The sequence below is a fragment of the Epinephelus lanceolatus genome, chromosome 11, assembly GCF_041903045.1.
Source record: "Epinephelus lanceolatus isolate andai-2023 chromosome 11, ASM4190304v1, whole genome shotgun sequence".
Classification (NCBI taxonomy): Eukaryota; Metazoa; Chordata; class Actinopteri; order Perciformes; family Serranidae; genus Epinephelus; species Epinephelus lanceolatus.
Window position 1 is genome coordinate 34,471,621 of NC_135744.1, and position 25,420 is coordinate 34,497,040.

The window sequence follows — 25,420 nt, forward strand, 5'->3', positions numbered from 1 at the left end:
TTACGTATAAGCGGTGAATGCTGCAGTTTTAATAGACTAAAGCCCAAACTCGCTGTAGGTGCAAATACAGCTATCACCTGCCCTTCTCTTTTTTATACAGTTATGACTAGCTCATTATAACAGTATCAGAGAGAAATACCCCAAATGAATTTATCGGAAAAGAACTCAAGAGAGTTTTTAAATGGAAGCTGAAATGAGGGGGTTACATATCTTTGTGGCAAACTTCAGTGTCAATCTGTGAAATCGTACAGGACAACCTACGAATAAGACAGAGGACTGGTTTACAGAGCAGCTGAAAGGGGAATTCCACTCAATTTACCATTTTAACATGTTATTCGTTTGGAGTTATTTAAGTTACTTTAATTGGCTATTGATTAGACTGTTCTAAACCAATTAGCCGGGAATCAGATAAAGAGTCCAACATGTGATGGTCTGTTGACGGTGGATGGGAAACTTGACTTCTTGGGACCTACGGCGCATAGCAAGACAAATGAGCTTTACATTATTGCGGTTTTGGTGTTTCAGTTGTGGGCCAGAAAATTTGCTTTTATCACCATATGATCCTCCGCAGTTCCCACAGTGAGCTTTTGATTTCCCCGGGACATCTTTCGAAGTGACAACTTCAATTTGAAAGATGATTTTTCTATTTTTTGCCAGCTGTGTGAAGAGGGAGTGATGGTGATGGTGATAATTTACTCTATCATTACATTAAATCCCCCTGTACAAATACTAAAGAGGACCAATGTCATAGTATTACAACTTATGTAACAATTACATATAACTTATGTAATTGTTTAGTGAATGTTGGTACAAAAACAACACAGCTTTACATTCGAGGTCTGAGAGCTTCCATTCATTTTTATTTTTCTTGTTTACTTCTTCCTTTCTATTTATTTATATTTTGTCAGAGACCTGCTTGGCTTGTGCCCCCCTTTTCTTCTTCAAAAAGAAGCCACAATGAAACAATTCAATTTTGGAAAGATTCTGTCAGCTTATATAAGGGTCTAAATTTAGAATAGAGAGGAATTTTCTTTGTGCAAACCCCCGACAGAATTTGAATGTTGTGTCTTTCTGGCTGAGAAAAGTCATCTGTCATGACAATGAAAAACAGACAAGTTAATCTGGCTTTCTGAGTCAGTCAAAGATGGTGATGCCACAGTATCTGGAGTTTTAGATTAAAAAATGATTATTCATCAAGATACTGCATATTACTCACTTTTCTTCCCCAATTGGAAATACTGTCAATAAAATTCACTTTTCTGGAGGGCGTTAAAAGTCATGCTGGGAATATATAACAACATAAAAATATCAAGATTTGATTTCAGCACTTGCACACACCACTGTGGGATAAGATGCTTTTCAGTATTCAGCTCTGCCCCACATCCCTGCAGAATATACTCTCATTTCTTAGTGCTTCTAAAATGGAAACCTAGAGCTATGCAGTGCATCCAAATGACAATAATACCAAATGATACCAATAGAAATGTGTATTTTTATCATTGATCTCTGTAAGTCATCAAGCAGCAAGAAAGCACAATGATTTCTGTGTCATTTCTGTGTAATAAGTCTCAGAGAAATTCTGCTTATTCAGCTTGATGAGCTATTATCGCTCTGGCAAACAGAAACCTGGGACAGACTGAACCAGCTCAGCCAAATCAAACCAACAAAACTCAGTTTTATATCTGGTCTAATGAATCTTCTGTGAACTCAATTTCAACTTGCAAGGAACAGTATGCTCAGAGAGTCATAATGTCTGAGCTAGATGGACCTGACTGTAGATAATAATTCAGAAACAGACAGTGAGTTTCTATCACCCATCAGAGGAGCTGTTTTACCTTTGAAAGAATGTATATTCACCTTAATGGAGAAAAAAATAGATATTCGATCACTTTGCCTTTATGTGTAATGAACCAATAGCTCCGAGCTTCTACTGTCCTGGGCTAAAACCTGCATACGGTTTTTGTAAAACTGACAATAAATGCACTAATTTGACTTCACAGCAAGTCAGATTAAGATTAAAGGGTAGTGCTCAAATGCCACTTTTCATAGTCAATTGTATTTATGTACTGAAAAATCACAAATAAAATCACATTCAATCAGTACAAGATATACCACCCTGTACCCTTAGACCATACTTGCTCAAAGCACAGCCTGCGACCAATGGCAGCCCTTTGGTCCCCAAACGTGACATGAATGCATGTTTAATCATCCGCAGTCCAAGTCAATACTTCCACTTTCATTATCTCATATTTAATACACTACTCAGCTACTGCGTCAAACTGTGCCCTCCAACAATCATCTGTTAGGTTTGGGCTTAAAACTTGCAGGAAGTTACTGGTTGCATGGCAACTAGTGGCAACTTGCAAGTGTTGCAGGATTTATGATCTGTCACCAATGCTAGTGACATTAGCTAAAGTTGGCAGTTTTGGTGGTCAGCTCTTAAAGGGAAATTTCGGTTTATTTCAACTCGTCTCCTATCGTCCTAAATTTGTTTCAAGTGACTAGTGACATAGAAATAATAGTTAGCATGTTAGCCATTAGCCTAGATACAGCCGTAGCGTCAGACCTGTTAAAACGTAATTGAACGGGCAATCTTTCAAGTGCAAAGTTAGTCCACTAAACAAGCTTTTTCTCCACAAAGATTGCCTCATATCGTTAGGATAAATGTCAGAGAACAATGGCTGCTGGAAGGCTTTAGCTCTGGAGGTTGGTGGTGTAACGTTACCTGTGAATGCTGTGCCCCAGTGCCCACAGAAGAGCAATACCTCTGTTGCAAGGAATGGGACCGGTTGCAGCCTTAGCTAAATGGTAAACAACAAACATGGCAGCACACCGGTAAGGTAAGACAACACGTTTACATGTCGTTTTCTATATGTTCTCTGACATTTATCCTAACAATATGAGGCGGTCTTTGTGGAGAAAAAGCTTGTTTAGTGGACTAACTTTGCACTGGAAAGGATGCCCGTTCAATTACGTTTTAACAGGTCTGACGCTACGGCTGTATCTAGGCTAACGGCTAACATGCTAACTATTATTTCTATGTCACTAGTGACTTGAAACAAATTTAGGACGATAGGAGACAGGTTGAAATAAACCGAAATTACCCTTTAACTGCATTTTTTGTGTGCGGCCCTAAATCATATGCCGGCTCCTTAAACTGGCACTCAGTCACCACATCTGAGAATCTCTGCCTTAGATCCTCACTTCAGATAAGGAGGAACTCCCCAAAAACCCTTAAAAAGCAGATTAAATAACATATTATTCAATAAAAAATGTTTCTTGAACTTTCACATTCATTTATACTGCAATAATACATTACTGTTAACTGCTAAATACACACATAGTCTTTAAATACTGCACTTCTGTGTTTCTAGGCCGGCAGAGCTAACAGTGCAGAGTCACATTATTGATCGCAGCCTCGACTTGCAGGCCAGAGACGACCTTGAACCCTGCAGTAACCACACTCTATATCAACCACCTGACGTCTGGCCTTGAATGGAGCTTGTACTAAGCATTATCACACCTCACCAACTCACCATCTCATCAAACTCTTTGCAAAATCTCCTCTAATACAGAGGTGGAAAAACATTCAGTGTGAAAGCTTTTGTAAGAAGAAGTGTTCACAAAAGGCTCAATGTGACCTGAAAATGAGGCACGCTGCCAATCTCTTCATCTGTGTCATTTCTGTATTCAATGAATCATAAGAAATGAGTAAGTATAAGCTGACAGTCAAACTCTCTGCAGAATTCTTTAACTACAAAACACTGTTGGTCCTCCAGAGGAGGGCCCCACCCTCTTCCACCAGCATCAACCACAAGCCACCCCATAAACAGTCTGTGTTGGCTATAATTTCCCACAGAAATGGACATAAATCCCTACTCCCCCAAACTCAATCCTCTCCCATCTACACCACCCCAAACTCCCCCAGCTCTCCAGCATTAATCGGCTCACCCTCATGACCCCGAGTTCCATTAGTGGACAGGATGTGATCAGTATCAAAGGGAGGAGAAGGAAGATCTAAATGTCACTTCAAATAAAAATATAGTTCTCAAATCCTGAGGAAGACAACAAGAATTCGAAATAAATAACTAATGCAGAGACTCCCTCATCCCCGAGGCCAAAGCCAAAGCCAGACACCAGACCAAGCCAACCAATTTATCCCCGACAGTGACACCAGACCCATGAAAACAGATAAACCCAGCACACACCTACCAGATTACCCCCGCTAAGCCTGAGTTTTGGCCGGCTTTACACCAGGAAACCCACCCCCCACACCACCCCTGCGTGTGTGCGAGAGTGAGTGGATACAGTATGCACATCAAAATGTGTGAGGGTGTGATAAAGAGCAAGGCATAAAGGGAAGAGAGAGCGGGTGCGGTAACCTGGGGATTAAATAATCTTAGCAGGGGGTTATTTTTGGAGCAGGATGGGAGCCGAACGCAGACACGCACACTGTTAAATACACACACACTTCCTCGCTCTCCATGCCAGTGGACTGTGGTTTGTTTGAGTTGGCTCTGGGCAGCAGTGGAGACGAGTCTTACCCTCAGCCCACCCTTTCACCTGTACATACAGATACAGAGTTAAAGTTGCACGTTTCTATCTTACTATGAAGGTGTACTACAGACCTTAACATCAACACGGGGTTAACACTAATAAGGGGAAAAGTGGGGCAGTGAAACAATGTATTAAATCAGTTCATTACATTCATATAATAGGTTGTGACTGGAGGGATGCCAGTTCAAATCCCTCAACCAGCTGGGAAAATCTAAGTGGTGGAAGTCGAGCAGTAGCACGCTTCCTTTCCCCAACAAACACTGCTCAAGTGCTTCGGTGCTGGAGATGGAAAGAGTAGCAGTATGAGCTACTGAAGGAGAACTGTTACTTTAATGTTAACTAAAGATGACAGTTAAACCAGGGCGCTCTGTTGCTGTTTATTAGCTTATCATTCACTGCAACAGACAGGTGGATGAACTCCACAACAAGCTCACACACTGCCCTAAATTATTATTGCTTACACTTTCCCTATGGCACACATGTTGGCAAATGATTGCCTATTTACACATCCAGCAGACATGGAACAACATTTGCACTCATTTGTAATGGTGGACCACACTGTCACTGTGAATCACCTCGGATTCTCTATCAATTTTGGATGAATAGCAACTACAGTGCACTTTTTTCTTTACAACTTTTTGAATTTGTTATAGCTCTGATTTGCACCTTTAACTGGCTACTTATACACAGCAGTGGCGGCTGAGGCTCACTAGTGGCCGTAACATAACCCCAGAGTATTGTTACTTTATCCATGTTTCTATGCTGAGTACCATTGAGAATTTCAGTAATAGAAAAAACGGGAAGTGGAAATACAGAACAGGAAAAAATAACAACTCCAGAACCAGCTGTCCCTTCCACTTCTCCATGCTTCATTATGATCACCATCTAGTCACTAACCTTGTCTGTCTGGCAGGTAGCGTTTATCAGATTGCTCACTACTGCTGGAAATGGGGCTGATGTAAGAGGTACAGTGAAACCAAAACTGTAAATGTGAGGGCCATAACATTTCAAAAAGGGGAAGCTAAAAAAAGTCTGTAAACCTGCAGAACATAAAGATAGCTCATGTGGCTACATCAACTGTCTTTTAAGGCAACAAAAATACCGTCTTATTTGGTCCACAGTGCCCAATAGACACATTTCCCCTGCAGCTGAATTTATTAATGGACTAAAAATAAGTCACAGACACCAGGAGTCCTCAAAAGCATCTCTCAACTGGAGTATGCACATCTGTACCTTAGTTTGCACCACCATGAGTTAAAGGGATAGTTCCGTTAATTTTAAAGTGGGGGTTATTTGAGGTACTTATCCATAGTCAGTGTATTACGTACAGTAGGTGTCGGTTGGCACGCCCTCAGTTTGGAGAAGCAAACAGGAGTAGCACCGCAGAAGCGAAGCAATGTACTGCTGTTGAAGGGGGCAGCAGCAAAACATATTTTAGCCACCTAAACAAATCAGTATCAGTTTAAGTGTATGCTGTACTGAGAATATTTTCACTGCTTTACTTTGATGCATACAGCCTGTTCCGACAGGAAAGATGCAACGGCTTAAGTTCCTCATCTATGTTCTCGTAAAAGCCACCAGACTCCATTGAGAAAAACAGTAATTTTATCTTGCTGAACATGGGAGCTGCTGGTTTACTGCTGCCTTGTTCGGTTAGTTTGTTTGTGTTAATTGTGTAACTTTAGTGAATGTGCACTTAACCTCTAAAACACCAAAGTCACACAATAACACAATCTTACTAACTGATCAAGGCAGTGGTAGATCAGCAGCTCCCATGTTCAGCAAGATAAAATTACTGCTTTTTTCAATGGAGTCTGGCTTGTAGAGGTCAATATACCAGCTGCATCGGGAATCGCATTCTGACAGGTTAAATGGTAAAACATCTTCTAAATATAGCACACACTTAAACTTAAAGTGATTTTTTAAAGTGGGACTATTTTCAGGTGGCTATAATACATTTTGATGGTAGCCCCTCCACAGCAGTACATTGCTTAGCTTCTGTGTTGGTATCTGCTTCTCTACACTGTGGGCGTGGCGGCTGACATCCACTGTATGCACCACACTGACTATGGAAAAGTATGTCATACAGCCCCACTTCAAAAGACACAAACCATCCCTTTAAGTTGGGTCAGTTTCATTGCCATGAAACCTGAAACCTGACACTTGAAACTTTGCCTACTTGCAATGGTTTTGCATGCATTTGCACCACCTCTAGCTTTTTTCCTGTATTCATTTTGAACATAAAGAAGGATCAGACTGCTGCCTCTAAACAGGGAGACTATTCTGTCTCTTTCACTATTAAATAGGTCTATTATAAGTCTCTTACTACAAGTCTTTATTTACTTGCTCTCCTTTGTTGCTGCAGTTTCCATCTCTCTACCTCCATGTCTGAGACTGCTGACTCTCCACTAGTTACACAGAGGGCACGCCTCAGCTCGGGTCACTGCATTGTGTTCAATAATTCAGAGCATCCGTTCCTTTTTTAGGACCATTTCGCATTAATCTCCTGCATATACAGGATATCACTGTGACATAAATAGAAAATGTCTGGCTGGGTGTGATCGCACGTGGAAATACACTTTTCAATATGTGCGTCTCAGACTCAGAGATGCCATGAACAACTAACAATCCAACGACTGCTAGTAGTTTTCTGAATCACATCATTACACTAGCCTACTGTGTTTGCTTCAGACCGATGCCCGGTATGATTACTTCACCACAGTGGGGGTTTGCTCATGTCTCGGTTGTTATAAAAATAACACAACCTCCGGCCAAACGTATCACAAGGCCTGGCCGGCGAGCGGTCACGCCTGCCATGCTACAACTGAAACAATGGGAGCAATGGCGAGCGTTAAGAGGCTCCTGCACTTCATTTAATACTCCTTCACTCATTCGCCATGACACTTCCAATAACAGCCAAGTCAGGTTTCTCTGCAAGCACTTATCCTACTTTAATAACATGAAACAGAGATGCATCAGGGAGGGAGACAGGATGAGAGAGACTGGAAGAAAGACAAAGGGTAACAGGCATTTCCATGTCAGACTGACAGAAGGAAATGAGGAGGGACAGGACGATGAGGAAAAGAATGTGAAGGAGGATGAGGTATATATGTAGAAATGTGCCCGTATGAGGGAAGAGGCAATGGGAAGCAAGAGGAAGAGGAAGAGGAGGAGAAGGGGAAAGTAGGATCATTGTTTTGGAAGGTCAGCTGTCTCCTTCAATGCCAGTCAGGCAGAACACAATGAGAGCCTTAAGGACTTACTCGCCTTTCATTCATGACTTGTTTAAAGTACCCTGGTGGAAGATTAAGCTGCGATAAAGAGCCTTTTTAAGGTGAAGAGTGGGATGTTGACATTACATTTTACATGTTAATCATTACCAGCTTACACACCGTGCTTTAATGCCTTTATCAAAAGCATCTATGAAGGGGTGGTGAAGGAAGTCATAGTCACATACAGCTGTAACACAATAACAAGATGTCACACTAGTAAAGAAAGGAACAGAAGCATGTGATATCTTTGCCAGTGATGAACACACACGACACTGAGGTTATAAAGTTGCTGCTGAGGAAATGAGGTTTAAACTCTGCCCTCTGTAATTAACTGCACCCTGAAAATTACCTGCAACTGAACATCAAGATAAGAACAGTCATATATCATGTTTATGTGAGAATTTTAACAGCATTTTTCACACAGATCATCAAAAACAAACTCTTGATTGAGGAATAAAAAGGAAGGCTGTAGGTTCGCCTTTTCCTGTAAAGGCCGCCAATAGTTACCACGTCTTGTTACTTGTTCTCTGAAACAATTAATCAGTTTAAAGTACAAGATGGTAATCGTTTTCAGCAAAGAAAGCTTTCAACACATGGTCAACGGAAAAGACTTTAAAACGAACAACACCAAGAGGTCAACAAGGAGAAATCCAACAAAGGAGGATTGTGTTAAAGGGTGTCCCGGGAGCTCGGCAGCCTGTAGGAGCAAACTTCACAACTCGTTGAGATCAAATTTAGCGCATGAGCTCAGTCCCATCGGTTTGAATCTAAAATACTTCTGTTTATTTTATGAATATCTTAAGAGTTATCTATGTCAGGGTTTTGTGGTCTATCATTTTAGAGTGACCCTCAAGCTGCTTTGTATGGACGTTCGACATGTCCCAGTGTGCCTTTTTATTACCTTTAAATAACAAGCTTGAACTATGAATTATTAGCAAAATATTCTTTAAAGGTCTAGGATTTAGGGTATCTATGGACGGAAAGTGTATATAATATTCATAACTATGTTTTCATTAGTTTATAATCACATGGAAATAAAAATCATTATGTTTTCGCTGCCTTAAAATGAGCTGTTTGTATCTAGGGAGCGGGTCCTCTTCCATGGAGTCTGCCATGTTGTTTCTACAGTAGCCCAGAACAGACAAATCTAACACTGGCTTTAGAGCGGGCTGCAATTTAATGTCAGCCACTTAAGTTCTCCTTCACACTTGGCACAAGAAAGAAGTTTCAGTTCTGCAATCTTGCCGCTAGACAATACTAAATCCTACACACCTGACCTTTAAGTATCAAAAGTAATCATACTCATTATGTCACGTTGTTATATATTAGATTATTTTTACTGATGCATTAATGCTCAATAGAGTGTGCCAGGGCTGACGTCAAAACCTGGAAGTTAAGCATCGGGCTGGTTCCCGGAAGAGAAAGTGAATGTGATTTTTACATTGCATTTTGGATTATGTCAGAAAATAAGCTCTGTGGCTAACACAAGTTTATGATACTTACAGGTTTTGTTCAGCGAGATAATCTTCACATATGAACACCTTTCATACCGCATTTGAAGCTTAAATGCAATCGCCAGAAGTAAAAAGCTAACGTTAGGCTTTAACGGACTACATGACTACTCCACGGTCGCATGACGTCACCGCCACTAAGCTTTCAACTGATTTCGGATTCTTTATTTTAAAAACATTGTATAATGGGGAAATTGGACTGTTTAAGCTAAATAAGAAGCTGTAATGGCGGACTGCCAGCACTCTCGCCTGTTCGGGGGTGATGACCTTTAATGTCCCCGACAGGGTTTGTAGTCGTATTGAGCAACTTGTTAGCAACCGCCTTTTTTACGACACGTAAAGCTTCAAAATTCACAAGTAGGGTATTTACTGACGTGTTTTATGTCGTAGAACAAAACCTGAAACTCGCTTAAGCTTTTGTTAACCATAGACCTTATTTGAGGCATTTTACCAAAATCCCATTCAAAAAATGTATCGACTTTTAGACAAGAGAACCGGAAGTGCTAAAAGCACTAACGGAGTTCCGGGCTTGTTAGGGGTTGGGGGTTGCTGGAGCCTATCCCAGCTGACATTGGGCCAGAGGCGAGGTACACCCTGAACAGGTCACCAGACTATCACAGGGCTGACACATAGAGACAGACAACCATTCACACTCACATTCACACCTACGGCCAATTTAGATTCACCAATTAACCTGCATGTCTTTGGACTGTGGGAGGAAGCTGGAGCACCTGGAGAAAACCCACGCTGACACGGGGAGAACATGCAAACTCCGTACAGAAAGGCTCCCTCACCCTGGATTTGAACCGGGAACCCTCTTGTTGTGAGGCCACAATGCTAGGCACTGCACCACCATGCCACCACAATGTAAAATCAAAATGTGTAAAGTATCTAGTAACTGAAGAGAAAAAAAATACAGTATTTCTGTCTGAACTGGAGTGGAAGTGTAAAATGGCATGAAAGTTAAGTACAAGTACCTAGAATTGGTAAATAGGCATGGTACTTAAACAAATGTAATCACCATGACGTCAAGCGGTCACTGGAAACCAAAACCTGTTTACTCCTTCGTGCCCACAAGGAAGTGAGCTTTCAAAACACTGAAACCCTGGAGCTGAACATTAAATCTGAGCTGCCTCCTAAACCCAACAAAGAGGGATTGTTCTCTGCTGTATCAAAGACAGTTTCGTCCCTCCTGGACAACAACAACCTGTTTTCACCTTCCAACCTCCAGACTCAGATCCCCGAAAAGAAGCTGGATATGAACACCAGGCCGGCCTCTGACTTGTTACACAGGCTCTTCTTCCTTCGCTCTGACTCACTACAGGAGCTTCGATGTGGGAGGAAAAAAGCTATTTTATCAACAACATGTGTCAGCATGTGTGTGTTATGTATATGTAAGAGAGAATGTGTGTGTGGGTGTATTTGTGTATTATCTGCCCAATCTGAAACACACCTGTCAGGCCTTCCGTAAGTGTTCCTGGTAACATATCTGGGTGGCAAGATCTACAGTGGCCTAAGGTTTTTTTGCTCAAGCGTAGCGACTCAGAGCCACATCTTCACCTCACGCCACCGCCAGCTGAGAGTTTCTAGTTCATTATCACACAGGTCTTGAATTTGGGACTGACAGCTCAACACTGCAGGCTATCCAGTTAACGATAACCTCGAGGTGAAGATTCACTTTTAAGAGGTTCAGATAAATCTTCCTGTCTTCCTCTGACATTTCTTTTTCCTGCAGGACAGAAAAAGCAGCATTTCATTCCCATGGCATTCAGTAATAAACCTCAGTCTGTAGCTTCCTGTTTGGACAATCTGGGTATTATCATTACATGGAAGCACATTTTGCTCCTCAACCATCATAAAATTCTGCAAACAAAGTCAGCTCATGTAACACTTTATGGACAATAACAACATCCAACGTCCAGCACAACATCCTGTCAGGTGTGGCAGTGAAAATAAGCCACTAAACCAGTAAGAAAAAAGTGCCTTTGACAGGTCAGATCTACGACACAACACACAGATGTACTCACACACACACACACACACACATTAAAGTATATATCTAACTTCTGACTCTTCCTAGGGGCATACTGGCAGCCAAATTAAAAAAAAAAAACATTGCAAAACATTTCCTAGACTCTATTTCATTCACATTCTCAATAACTGAGCTCAGACATGTAGCCAAATGGAAAAATCTTTTTTCTTCATTTTTATCTGCTGCATTAGGTGCCGATCAGCCATAAAGTCCTGCTCCATGAACGAGATAACAGCCCTTCTGTGTGTCTAAGTTTGTCATAAATTTTCAAGTGAAAACACAAACTTCACACTCAAGCTCCACCGTGCTGCTGTTCGGTTTCTTGTGCAGGAGGACGAGGGTAGGGTGTCAGGTACAGGTACGATAATTCATCGCCTACCACCTGCTGTAAAAACAGCTCCAATTAAACAATTTGCATCCATAACCACCTGCAGTAAAAGCAGGGTTTTTAAGCAGCTGTGAAAAAGCACAGCTGTCTGTTTTATGACCAAACAGCAGCGATCAGGTGGCGGTGTGCAGAAAGTTAAAGAGCATTCCTCAGAGTTCACTTTCCCTCCTCTCATCCTGCTTCACTCCTGGTGCTTTATGATCTTCAGAGTGTAGTAAGGTGATCAAATTCATGTGTGGCCAGCAAAACTGTACTTGGACCAAATTTACACATAGAGGAATATTTGATTCAAATATATATTTAAAAAAAGTTTCCTGGTTTTGCTAAATAATTTAGGATGAACAAGGCCAACAGCTGTAGCAGTAAGACAAAACTGAAGCTCAGTTCAAGAACATTCTTGAATCAAGTTGGTTTTTATTGGATTGCAGGAGACATTATCTCACATAAAAGGCAGACTGCTTCATTTCTTTTAAGCAAAGTGACCTGTCAGGACCAGACTATGCTTATAAATACATGACTGTAACTTGCTAAGATGGGCATTTTCTTACATGCAGCTGCAAAGGCACAAAGTACACACAGTCAGGTGCAGCCAGGATAGAGTTACGCACATTTAATTCCTCCACAATTACTCATCATGAACGGTTTGTTTTCCTGTCTTGCTCCAATTTCTTCAAACTAAACACACAACAGAAGAAAAGTATCACAACTTATTGAAAGACATTCATTTAGTAAACAAGATATTTCATTTTTTTAATGGCACTCAGCCACGGCTTCTCCCTGTGGTCCGCCTCCACTTGAAATGTGCTTTGCTCATTGTTACGTCACCTGAATGTTTGACCTTCACCGTGCAGAATGATGTATCTGCAGAGTCTGACACTAACAGGCTGTTTTCACATTCATCTGCTGAGCAGGCGAAGTTTGTCCGTGCTCACCTTAAATCTATGGGGCATCTTGTGGAGGAAGGAGCACATGTTATTTTTAGAGTTCTAACAGGGTGGTTGAACTTTTCTGTGCAAAAAGCAGATTATTGAAACATTCTTATACATCTTGAAACATGTCTGGAGGGAATCAGCCTTGGCTGTGAGGCCTCGGTTGCTACACATTGACAAGATAATATAACAACGCTGCAGCATTACATAACGATCACATTTGGCAGATTAACACTACTTGCTTGAAGCCAGTGCAACAAAAAAGCTTTGTTATACTGTAGGTGCACTGTTCAAAGTAGTTCTGTTCTGTAGAAATGTCACTGTACAGGAAAACCCCAGATCTTCTACATCAGTAATGATCAGCAGCATTAGAGAAACAGAAATTGTCTTTAAATAGAACTGCAACTTTGTGGCCGAGCACATATAAAACAAGATGAGTCATCAGTGTTTGCATCTTCAAAGGTGCACCACAGACACTGCTTGCAGTTCTGCATTTAACTTACTGTCAAGAGTCAGAGGGGTATTTTCATCACTGAAGGTGATGTGGTGGCTGTGCTGAACCTCCTTTACAGTTTCAGGTACGCTTAAATGTTAACATTTGGAATTTAAATTAAATGGCTCTAGTGTATTCTAAGTATGGCATGAGAAAAACTTCTTCTTTCAGTTCCCCTGATGACAGATTTTTCTATATAATCCTGTAAATCTCTCGAACATTACCTCCCTGAAACTGTTTGTACATCTACATTCCTCTCTCTTGCCTCTGCCTGAAGACATACTGTACATTCATCCTGCTTTTTTTAAACTATCTGAAGACTTCCGGCAGACATATAACCAGAGTTAAACTCAGGGGAAGGTGTTGCTTGTGTTAACACTTCTGGACGGCTGCAACAGCAATACCTGCCCCCCCAAAAAAGGAAACACATCATCTTTTTACATCTGTATGTGCATGCATCTTGGGGGCCTATAGCAGAGGTTGCATACCAGCAAAATAAGTCCCATATTGTCATGAGAGAAAACACACAAGTAAGTAATACCACAGTGCGTCTCGGGGCTGAGTCAGTGTATCATTGGCACGCAGTGTAACTAAATAAGCCCCCGAGCTAAAATATTTACCAGCTTCAGTCCAGCTGGAGTCCAGGGCCGATACACCACATCAAAGATTTAGCTAATGAGATGAAGCGGCGCACTGGCTGGAGATCCACTTCTGTGGTGATTGTTATGAACTCTAAATGCCATTTCTGCAACAAATCTGTTGTCTTAGAAGTTCACTTTGAATACACTTCATTACCTGATTTATGACCCCAACAGATTTTTAATGAGGATATTAATTATACATGCACCAGGCCACATAGATGTTCTTAATGGATGCAACCTGTTGATGAAACACTAGGAGTTTTCCCATATTGCCACTGGCGCTCTGTAAATCTAAAGAAGTTCATATGTGCTCATATATACAGTACAGGCCAAAAGTTTGGACACACCTTCTCATTCAATGCGTTTTCTTTATTTTCATGACTATTTACATTGTAGATTCTCACTGAAGGCATCAAAACTATGAATGAACACATGTGGAGTTATGTACTTAACAAAAAAAGGTGAAATAACTGAAAACATGTTTTATATTCTAGTTTCTTCAAAATAGCCACCCTTTGCTCTGATTACTGCTTTGCACACTCTTGGCATTCTCTCCATGAGCTTCAAGAGGTAGTCACCTGAAATGGTTCCACTTCACAGGTGTGCCTTATCAGGGTTAATTAGTGGAATTTCTTGCTTTATCAATGGGGTTGGGACCATCAGTTGTGTTGTGCAGAAGTCAGGTTAATACACAGCCGACAGCCCTATTGGACAACTGTTAAAATTCATATTATGGCAAGAACCAATCAGCTAACTAAAGAAAAACGAGTGGCCATCATTACTTTAAGAAATGAAGGTCAGTCAGTCCGGAAAATTGCAAAAACTTTAAATGTGTCCCCAAGTGGAGTCGCAAAAACCATCAAGCGCTACAACGAAACTGGCACACATGAGGACCGACCCAGGAAAGGAAGACCAAGAGTCACCTCTGCTTCTGAGGATAAGTTCATCCGAGTCACCAGCCTCAGAAATCGCAAGTTAACAGCAGCTCAGATCAGAGACCAGATGAATGCCACACAGAGTTCTAGCAGCAGACCCATCTCTAGAACAACTGTTAAGAGGAGACTGCGCCAATCAGGCCTTCATGGTCAAATAGCTGCTAGGAAACCACTGCTAAGGAGAGGCAACAAGCAGAAGAGATTTGTTTGGGCCGAGAAACACAAGGAATGGACATTAGACCAGTGGAAATCTGTGCTTTGGTCTGATGAGTCCAAATTTGAGATCTTTGGTTCCAACCGCCGTGTCTTTGTGAGACGCAGAAAAGGTGAACGGATGGATTCCACCTGCCTGGTTCCCACTGTGAAGCATGGAGGAGGAGGTGTGATGGTGTGGGGGTGTTTTGCTGGTGACACTGTTGGGGATTTATTCAAAATTGAAGGCACACTGAACCAGCATGGCTACCACAGCATCCTGCAGCGACATGCCATCCCATCCGGTTTGCGTTTAGTTGGACGATCATTTATTTTTCAACAGGACAATGACCCCAAACACACCTCCAGGCTGTGTAAGGGCTATTTGACCAAGAAGGAGAGTGATGGAGTGCTGCGGCAGATGACCTGGCCTCCACAGTCACCGGACCTGAACCCAATCCAGATGGTTTGGGGTGAGCTGGACCGAAGAGTGAAGGCAAAGGTGCCAACAAGTGCTAAACACCTCTGGGAACTCCTTCAAGACTGTTGGGAAACCATTTCAGGTGACTACCTCTTGAAGCTCATCGAGAGAATGCCAAGAGTGTGCAAAGCAGTAATCAGAGCAAAGGATGGCTATTTTGAAGAAACTAGAATATAAAACATGTTTTCAGTTATTTCACCTTTTTTTGTTAAGTACATAACTCCACATGTGTTCATTCATAGTTTTGATGCCTTCAGTGAGAATCTACAATGTAAATAGTCATGAAAATAAAGAAAACGCATTGAATGAGAAGGTGTGTCCAAACTTTTGGCCTGTACTGTATTTCAGCAGGCTAATGTTCAACAACAAAAGACCTTGCATCGCATGCACAAGGAGTTAAAGTGCGTGAGTGCAGAAGTCAAGTTGTTTGGTCTTTTATTCAAACGCAAAAATCCCGTGTTTTGCAACAAATGATCAGATACACAAAAAATGTGTTAAACTGCTCTGTTGCAAAATTCTGAGTTAGGGTGTTGGTGCTTCTTCCATTGGAAAATACACGTAATTCTGATCTAGTACGATGTTAAAAGTCAGTGACTGCATGTGTGTGTGTGTGTGTGTGTGTGTGTGTGTGTTTGTCAGACAGTCTGCCCTGACAAAAGCAAGGCAACAATAGCACCAGAGCTGGGCTGAGTCGTGCCCTAATTTCCCTCTCCTCCACGCTACGTCACAGCTCAAGGAAGACCCCCAACCCCCACTGGGCTGTATTGCAGTGGCAACATGCACACACACACACACACACACACACACACACACACACATGGACATGTCTACTGAGCACACGCACATCTTCTCACAAGCAGAAATGTAGCAGTATAATAGAAAACATGCATGTAGTGCAAATCTTGAATATTAATAAGAGCAGACAAAACGCTGCATGCGCAAAAACAGATACACACTCCCTTCTCTCCTCTTTGTTCCCATGTGACGTCTGCATAGGAATGCCTTCAGACAGTGACACCCGTCTCACCCCCCCCCCCCCCCGATTCTTGCTTCTTTCCACCTCCATCCTCTACCCCTTCCCCTCCTCTCCTTCTCTCCACAACCTACATCACTCTGCTCCTCTAGAAAACAAGGCCATGTCGGCTTTTAAACACCATTGTGAAAGACAACAACACCCCCACCTCCTCTTTCTCTCTCACACACTCTTCTTCTCTTTCTTTTGCCACTTGGCACATACTCTTCCTTTGCTCTGGACCTTATTCAAAGCCGGGGTTCACTCCCTCCATCAGCCATAATTGAGAATTAGTTATGGTGCGGTGTGCATTTGTGCGTGTGTGTGACCCTCATCCATCAGCCCAGCTGACAGGCGAGCCACTGAATGACTGCTATTACCCTCCTTATTACCCACCGACAGCACAGTGTGTGGCTGCAGAAAAACAAAGACAGAAGGTAAAGAAGGAAGGAGATGGAGAGAGATATCGATTGCAACAGTGTGCGGTCTGTCGCTGGGAATTCCCACTTCCACTTCTCTGGGACATTTACAAATAAGCTCGCATAGCCCGCAGCTTGTTTGAGAGGTTGCTAGGGGCAGTTAATGGTTCAATTTGAAGCCAGGGTAAATGCCTGAAAATAAGGCCATTATCAAGACAGTGCTAATGGGTGGAGGCCTGTTTTTAACCAGTAACAGGCCGCACACATGCCTGAACAATGTGTGTGTGTGTGTGCTTTTAGGGTCAAGCCTTTGATGCTGTACTTTTTGGTACAGGCCAACCAGTTTACTATGTCATTTTCATATAGCAGTGGTTCTTGGAGAGTAAATTTAGTTATGGGTAAAAAAAAGTTGTAAAAGTTTAGGCATCAACTATTCCCCCAAAGGGCCATGGCATTGTTTCATTGGCTAAATCTGGACAATTATATAGGGCTGAAACAGTCGCTGAAAATTTTTATGGTTCAGCATAGCCATTTTTGTCCAAACTACACCAGAGACAGACTTCCTGGCTGAGCTGTAGCCATTGATAAAGTGAAACAATTTCAAGTTGACTGTGTTTTTCTGCTGAAATAAAGCTGTATCGTTCCTTAAAAAAACCCACATCTTTTCAAGTTTAAACCATTTCATCATTACGACATAATGCTCTAGTTTTAGTGCAAAGTTGAGATGGTGTGTTTCTAAAATATTTCTGACAAATTCCATAATGTAGCACGCGTTGTCTTCTTTGGTCATCCACCATTTGCCTCTCTGTATTTTCCCTTTCTTGCTTTCTCTGTCTCACCATGTAGTGTATCTGTCCTGACATGTAACCCTCTATTAATCAGCATCATCTCATTAGCTGCTGAAAGGTCAGGAGACACACACAGTGCACAGAGGTCACCAGGCCACATGAATACTTGTCAAGGAATGTACTATATTCACAGCATACATGCGCAGATATAAAACCACACACACACAGCCAACACTAACAGGGAACTCTAACTTACCAGCTGTGGTCTCTCATGTTTCAAGCCTCCGGGCCCTAAAAGCTCTATTTAATGGTTAAGAAAAACGATCTATATGACAGAATGATAAGTCACGCTTTCACTGCAGCACGTGTGTGTATGTGTTTGTGCACAAACTGTGCATGACAATGTGATTAGTGTGTGTCTTAATGATGGGATGACTCTCGGGCTAAAACATCCCTAAATCCAGGAAGCGGCGCTGTCAGTGCAGCGGACGATGACCTCATTGTGAAAAACTAGTCCATGACAGCTGAGCCCTGGGACTCCACGGTGGTAACAAGAATTGGATATGTACTGGTTCTAGCACTGTTTTATTATTGCTATCATGGATTATAGAGTTGGGTGGGGGGTTTTGAGTAAATGATCTACTGACTGACAGATTACTGCTGGTGTGCTTGACTTTTGGTTGAACTGTTAAGGGGATTTGAGCGCTAAATCTGGTATTTCTATGTTCACAACAGGTGTACACACATGCGAAAAAATGGTACACGTGATAGTGATAATATTTACAGTAGTATCTCTGTGTTAAAACCTTTTTATCGATGCTTCTGAAATCCAATCAATGTCTCAAAATGAGATAAGCTAATGGATTTCAGCTCTGGAAAGCTACAGGAGCATTTGAGTGACTGCAGCACAACAGATCTGGTCAGTAATTTTACACACTGCTTCGTGACATTTCTGCCACATCACATGGTGAGGACGATGACGCCAAAGAAAAAGAATCTGGAGTCCAACTCAAAAATAATCCAGACACAAAAATAGCTCCATTACTCTTTACACTTTGAGCTGAAAACATGGCAACATCATGCGTCGGTGTCACATAAACTATCTAAACACAGTGTCTCGTTTCCCCCTCACAGCACCAGTGAAGGCCAAGCTGGCAATTAGGGTTTGTTTGGCTGATTGAGCCGTGTCATGTTAGAGGTGGAGCAGAGAACCAAACATTTCTACAGGCTCCGTAATGACAAGCTACATCTGCCCTTAAATGACATCTGGCTAACACACACTTAAACTCACACACATATGTGTCTGTGTATACTGTACATGCGCATTTGTGTGTGTCTCAAAGGTACTTATTCAAAGGAGACTTTGTGGTTTTCAAAGTCCATACCGAAGCAGAGTTTGCATGTGTCTGTGTGAGTTTGTGTGAGTGTACAGTCGTTTGTCTGAATGTGTCTACATGTTGAATTGCTACATAAACCAAATGGTACCCACAAACAGGACAGAGCTGCGGTAAATTTGGAATGGGGTGATGATAGCTCATGTGTAACTTCCTCTATTTGAAAAATGGTGTTGATGAGCAATGACACGTCAAAGTGTTTAACTCGCTTAAGATAAGAAAAGGAAGCTAGTTTATCCCTGGTACATCAGTATCAGTGCAGATTTGTTTTCACATATGCAAAAAGATTAGTTTCATATATATGTTTTATTGAAAGATGTTGTTTGTGATCAATGTTTAGTAACATTTACTATTAGATTCCCTAATATAGTTCCTGTCATCTGATGATTATACATTATGAACAGCAAAATAAGTGCAGTTATGCAATCTGCAACAACGCTCTCAGCACTTGGCAACATTATTCATTTATAGAAACCACCATCAGCAACAAACTGTCAGGTGCCAGCTTCACATTGCACACAAAATGAATCTATAACAGATGTGTGCTGTGCAGTCTTCTACAGGACAATATGGATATACACTGCAGTTGCCAGTTTATTTGCTAAAACTAATGCAGTCTAAGACCCCTGCTGTAAATTCTACATTCATGAAGGTTATAATGTAGTGAGGTGTTGAATGCACTATGGTCATTTTGGGGCCTGCAGTTTGTGGTGATGTTGAATCATATTGCATTATACAGACAGGTGTTCAGAGCCTCTCTAGTGGTTAGAGCACTCGTCTTCCATGTGAATCTTGCTGGGGTCGACGTCAGCAAAGGCATGCACTCGCCAGAGGTACCCACCGCCTAATCAAACGGGATCAGATTCCTTAAGGAGGCTTAAGGATAAGGGAGTAACTCCGGAATCTGAGCCAAGTTCTCAACGTGGGCACATCTCAAGCCCAATGTAGATGGGAGATTCCAGACATAAAAGCGGATTCATACAAACAGGTGTTCCTATTGTTGTGTCCACCCCATCCATATCAATACAGAGAGGCTAAATAACATGAACACATCTCTGAGTCTGTTTCTGTACTCCATAAACTGGCATTTGAGGGTACACGTCAATATAAAATTACTCACAATATATGTATGTAATTTTATACTGATAATATACAACATGATACAGTAAACTTCCCAGAAATCCAATTAACTGAACTGTTTAAAGACAAAATTGGTTGAATGTTTGTTTTTAACACAAAATTAAATCAAAATTAGCAATGAAATACCTGACAAATAAACATACTCCATCACACTGATTCAAAAATCCCAAAAGCCCAGTATTTCTGTAGAGCATTACAACCACAGACATTAAAGAGACTGTTCACATCCAAAATCAAAAACAGATGTTTTTCCTCCGACCTGTAGTGCTATTTGTCAGTTTAGATTGTCTTGGTGTGACAATCATTGTGTTGAAAATATCAGCTGTAGAGATGTCGGACTTCTCTCAAATGTAATCAAACAAGATGGCATTCAGCTTGTGGTTCTCAAAGCACCAAAAAGTACATTTGGAACACTCAACAAAAATGTCTGTTTCCAGAAATCAGTTTCATGTAGGAACTACTTTTTTGTTACCGAAAGGCAAACGCCAACCATATCATCATTCCGAAGGAAGAGTGCATCTACTCATGGACGATAATATTCTTAACAATAGTACAATACTGCTAACTCACCTGAGCTAGCTAACATTACACATCAGCATAGATGCCATTAATGTTTACATCTTGCCCTATCAAGAGCACGAGCTCCTCACCCATGAGTAGATACACGCTTCCTTCTGCACAATGATACAGTTGGCGGGTGTAGTTCAGCAGAGGGAAACCAGTTCCTATGTGAAACCGCTCACAACAGGGTCTGTTTATTATCTTGAGTAACCGGGTCATGATTTCTGGAAAGAGACATTGCTGTTGAGTTTTTCAAATTTATTTTTGGGTCTTTGAACATCACAAGCAGACCATTCTTGGAACCCATCGGCTGTATTCGGCGTCTGACTTCCGGCAGACAGCGATACAGACTCTGGGGGCAGACCCCCGATTTTTTGGCATTCCAGTTTGATTTGGGCGGAGGAGGTGAATTTCCGTTTCCGACTTCCATTTATATATAAGTAAATATGCTGAACCATTGCGATGGATTCAGAGTTTGCAGTGACGCCAGTTATGTTCCGCCTCGTTAGTTCACCGCACGGACTGTTTAACCTGCCAACAACTGCGGCCGGCTCAAACGTGATTGGTCAACATCATGCGGACTACAAACAGCCTACAACTGGAAACCAGGGCTCTTCCACTCTTCTTCCGGAGGCAAGATCTCTGGGGTTTGCCTACAGACTATATACAGAGTCTGTATATAGAGACTACAAGCAGACCATCTAATTCTATCATACTTGAGAGAAGGCTGATATCTCTACAGGCGATATCACACAAAACGATCTGGACTGATAAATAGCACTACAGGTAAGAGTGACAATATGTATATTTGTTTATAGAGTGAACCGTCTGAGACATTTAACTCCTACAAACAGTATTAAAAAATCTCTGACATTAGTTACATTTTCATTGTCTCATTAGTCTCTATCATCATATCGCCCAACCCTATACAGGTCATCACACAGCAATTTGAACTAAACTTAAAACCCGGAGAAGCAAGAGACATAACAACAGGCTTCTGAGTAGCATGCTGTAAATGTTTCACTTTCTCCTGTGGTAACATGCATGTAGTCCTTACAACAAAAACACATGTGAAAGCTGTCAGGAGACTCTGGGCCTCCTCCTCCTCCTGCAGCAATTAGTGACTAACAAAACTTGAGGGACTTCCCAGGACGGTCGGTCACACATCCTCTCAGTGCCTCAAGCAAAGCAGAGGAGGTCGAGGTGCGTTGAAAGATGCAGCAGAAAAGATTTACAGCACAGATGCATGGAGAACTTCAAAGTGCTGTCAGACAAGACCTTAGTAACTGATTCATCTCGTATGCCAGCAAAGGGCAGCAACACTGTGTAGTGCAGGTATAAAAAGATTAACCAGGAAAATCTGCTGACTTGTCCTTTGTTCAGCTGCGCCCTGCTACAATGGCACAGAACAAGCAAATGACTCTCACTCTCATCGCGGCCGCAGTGAATCAGGCCATGCTGTTTGATTTCTAGATCTCACCAGTGGACAAAAGCAGAATTGTCTTTGTGGCCGCACGTCAGCTGACCGAGCTTTGTGGTGACAGAGGACTGAGCTGGTTTGTTTTTAAAGGTACAATCAATAACACAGGGGTGGAAAGTTCAGGTTAACCTGCCGGCTAGACTCTGGATCTGAATATTAGCAGTATAAATAATACTATACACCAAAACACAATAGTATCTACAGTATCAGGAGTGTGCATGTACAGTGTGGCACCATGAAACTAGATATGAAACAGCTGATTTGTTTTTACTGTACAAGTGAAAAGACTTACAAGTATATGGATAACATATTAATCCGCCCTTTTATATGCCAGAGAAAATTCCATAGGAAGATCTTGTGCTTTGATGGAGTGGAGACATTTGAACCAGGATTTGGACCATATGACTGTAAAATCTACATTAATACTATACAACAGTCAAACACACAAATCCCTTTCATATTACCAGAGGATATTCATTAGCTGATATTAAATATCAAGAATAATGTCACCACGTAGTCCCCTCAGAAACTGTCTGTCTTTAAATCTAAACGTTTAATATCTACTTCATGCAACTCCTTTTCCTGAGGAATATTGTGACACAATCTCCAAGAGCACAACAGCTACTACATGGACCAAGAACAAAATGAAACAAAATGAAACAAAATGAAACAAAATAAAACGTGGCACAAAAAGTCCTACATTTTATTTTGTTTCATTGATTAGACAACCGATAGCTTTGTCTTTATCGGAGGGGGGTGGCTGATGTGATGTTAAGTTATTTCAGTTAAAGTTTTGTTTTAGGTTAGCATCAGGTTTTAGTCATGGCTCACATAGTGTCATGTCACAATAACATTCTTGATGAGTTGATAAGATCCCCCATGTGAATACTGGACACTTGTTTTCGTGCAAATGCAAATCTTCTATGAGAATAGCCTATTAAGAATGAATGTAGGCTAAGTAAGCAGCAAACCCTGCAATGAAATGTATATCTCACATACAGTTTTTCAGCTAATTGGTTACACATAAGTTATAGGGTGTGTTCCAAACACATACTTTTTCTTTTTACTTTTAGTATGTACTGCAGCTGTCCTTAAAATGTGTTGTACACAGCATGCACACAATCGGGACATACCACTTCTAAATAACATAACGCCCTGAGTTTTGACCCTCATTTTCATATATCTCTTACCTCAGGGATAAAACAAAATGCCTTCACCGAGCTTGCCTGAGACAAAGATCACGCTCAGCTGTTGGTTTTTACTTTGCAATAAGTTACAACTGCGTACATTGTAGATTCTAACATGTTATATTCACGACATTGAAATCATATTTGCATTTCTCTGTCATTGTTATTTAATACTTTTGCCCTTTTGTTTTTATTTATGGTTATTGTTACTATTCGACTGGCAGCAGTCACTTTAACGTCATCCATCATTGTGGCTTCAGTCAGCTGTCAATCGACTGTCATCTGTTTGCGTCTCCGTCAATGTGATGTATCGTCCACAGTGCAGAGGATTGTGGGTCGGACCGGATATAGTATGACATCCTGGCATTTTTGGCATATGTATTGGGACATACTAAATCTCTACTCAATCTAAAGTTGCTTCTTCCTGAACATTGTTCTTGGAACTGAGGGTAAGTGCGTTTAAGACCATTAGAAACCAAAGTCCTTGTTAACATTTGGCATTTGGCCATTGCAATTCTGAAAGTCAACGAGAAGTTTCATACACTGTGTAAAATATTTTGCAAAACAACCCATTGCTGTGCTCTTGTGGATCAAAAAAACCTTGCCTAAGGTGTGTTCCTACAATACAAAAACATAATCATATCTAGTCTTGCTATACCTGAAAACAACCATCATGCTCCTTCCCATTGCCCTGCTACCCATCTGTCCAGCTTTTATTCACCTGGAGTCACCTCCTCACTCCTCAAGCCATTAATAAAAGCTCTTTCACAGCATGGACAATGATCTGGTGGTTAAATCCCTTATCAACATTAAACAACTTCACAGCCTTTAACACAGTATCAGTGTGAGCAAAACACACACTCCCTCTCTCCCTCTAAATGCCTTAAAATGTAAGCTGATGGGGACAAATGAGCTGACAGCTTCAGGGCTCAGTCAAATTCACCCGCCTTGCCTCTTAGCTTCTGAAATGTGCTTTATCAGTTACACTCACACACACACACACGCACACACACACATAGCAAAGAGTGTGGGCTTTTCATCTGGTGCCAATGCAACTGAGATAAGGCTTCCATAGCACTCTTTCTCACACACTCACCTGAAGGCATCTGGACTCTGTCAGAGCCTTCTGTGACTCACTCTGAGAAGCCACATGCAGTAAACTGATTTTTGTCAATATTTAGAGCATGCATGAATGTTAGTGATGTCACACACTTACTTTTCAAAGCCTGGATCAGCGCCTTGCCATCTTTAATCAGCTCCTTGATGAACTTGTTGGTCTTGTCCAGCTCCAGCTCATGGGACTTGAGTCTGTCCCTGAACTGCGGGCTGTCCAGGTAGCAGTCACTGAACTCCAGAGCAGGTAGTCCCATCTTCTTCTCCACCACCACCAGCACCCGGCAAAACGCTCCCAACAGGAGAAGGAAGAACAAGAGGAGGAGGAGGAGGGAGGAAACCCCGAGCTGCTACTACTACTACTGCTGCTGGTGGTGGTGCTGGTGCTGCTTCTGCTGCTGGAAATGATGGAAAATCCAATTACAACATGTAAACAGCGGGGCGGAGGTGTATCCCACAGCAGCGCCTACCTACATAACCTTGCGTCTCTTTATTTTAAGGCAAACAAGTTGACACAAGCAAGAGTCCTCCTGTGTCTTTCAGCAGCAGCAGCAGCAGCAGCAGTCCGACACGGCATCCAATTAAGTGAAATAAAAAGTAGCAGAGTAAGTGTTTGATGGGGTTAAAAAGAAAAACGCACGCGCTCAGGTGAACCGGTGCTGCATTCCTCTCCACCAAGTCATAGCTGTCCGGACAGAGTCAACCCGGGGCGAAGAGGGAGGGAGGGAGGCAGCAAAAAAACAAAACTAGCCTCGTAAATGCGGTGTCTTCCCTGGGCGGTTTTAAATGCACTGCTTTCTGCACAGCCCCGCTCGGCTCAGCGCTGCGGACCGTAATCAACCTACCCAGACACGGATAATCCCCTGACTGACGGCTCTCTCCGCCAATCAGAAGG

The 25,420-nt window shown here is 41.8% G+C and overlaps 1 protein-coding gene across 1 annotated transcript in view; it reads right to left on the bottom strand.

Moving 5' to 3' along the window:
* Nucleotides 1–25,335, bottom strand: part of LOC117267754 (rho GTPase-activating protein 26-like) — a 133,105-nt gene extending 107,770 nt beyond the window's left edge. Inside the window, exon 1 of the mRNA XM_033643757.2 lies at nt 24,629–25,335. Coding sequence (XP_033499648.1) covers nt 24,629–24,782 — 154 coding nt within the window. The 5' untranslated portion in view covers nt 24,783–25,335. The remainder of the gene's footprint in view (nt 1–24,628) is intronic.
* Nucleotides 25,336–25,420: the final 85 nt, after the last annotated feature.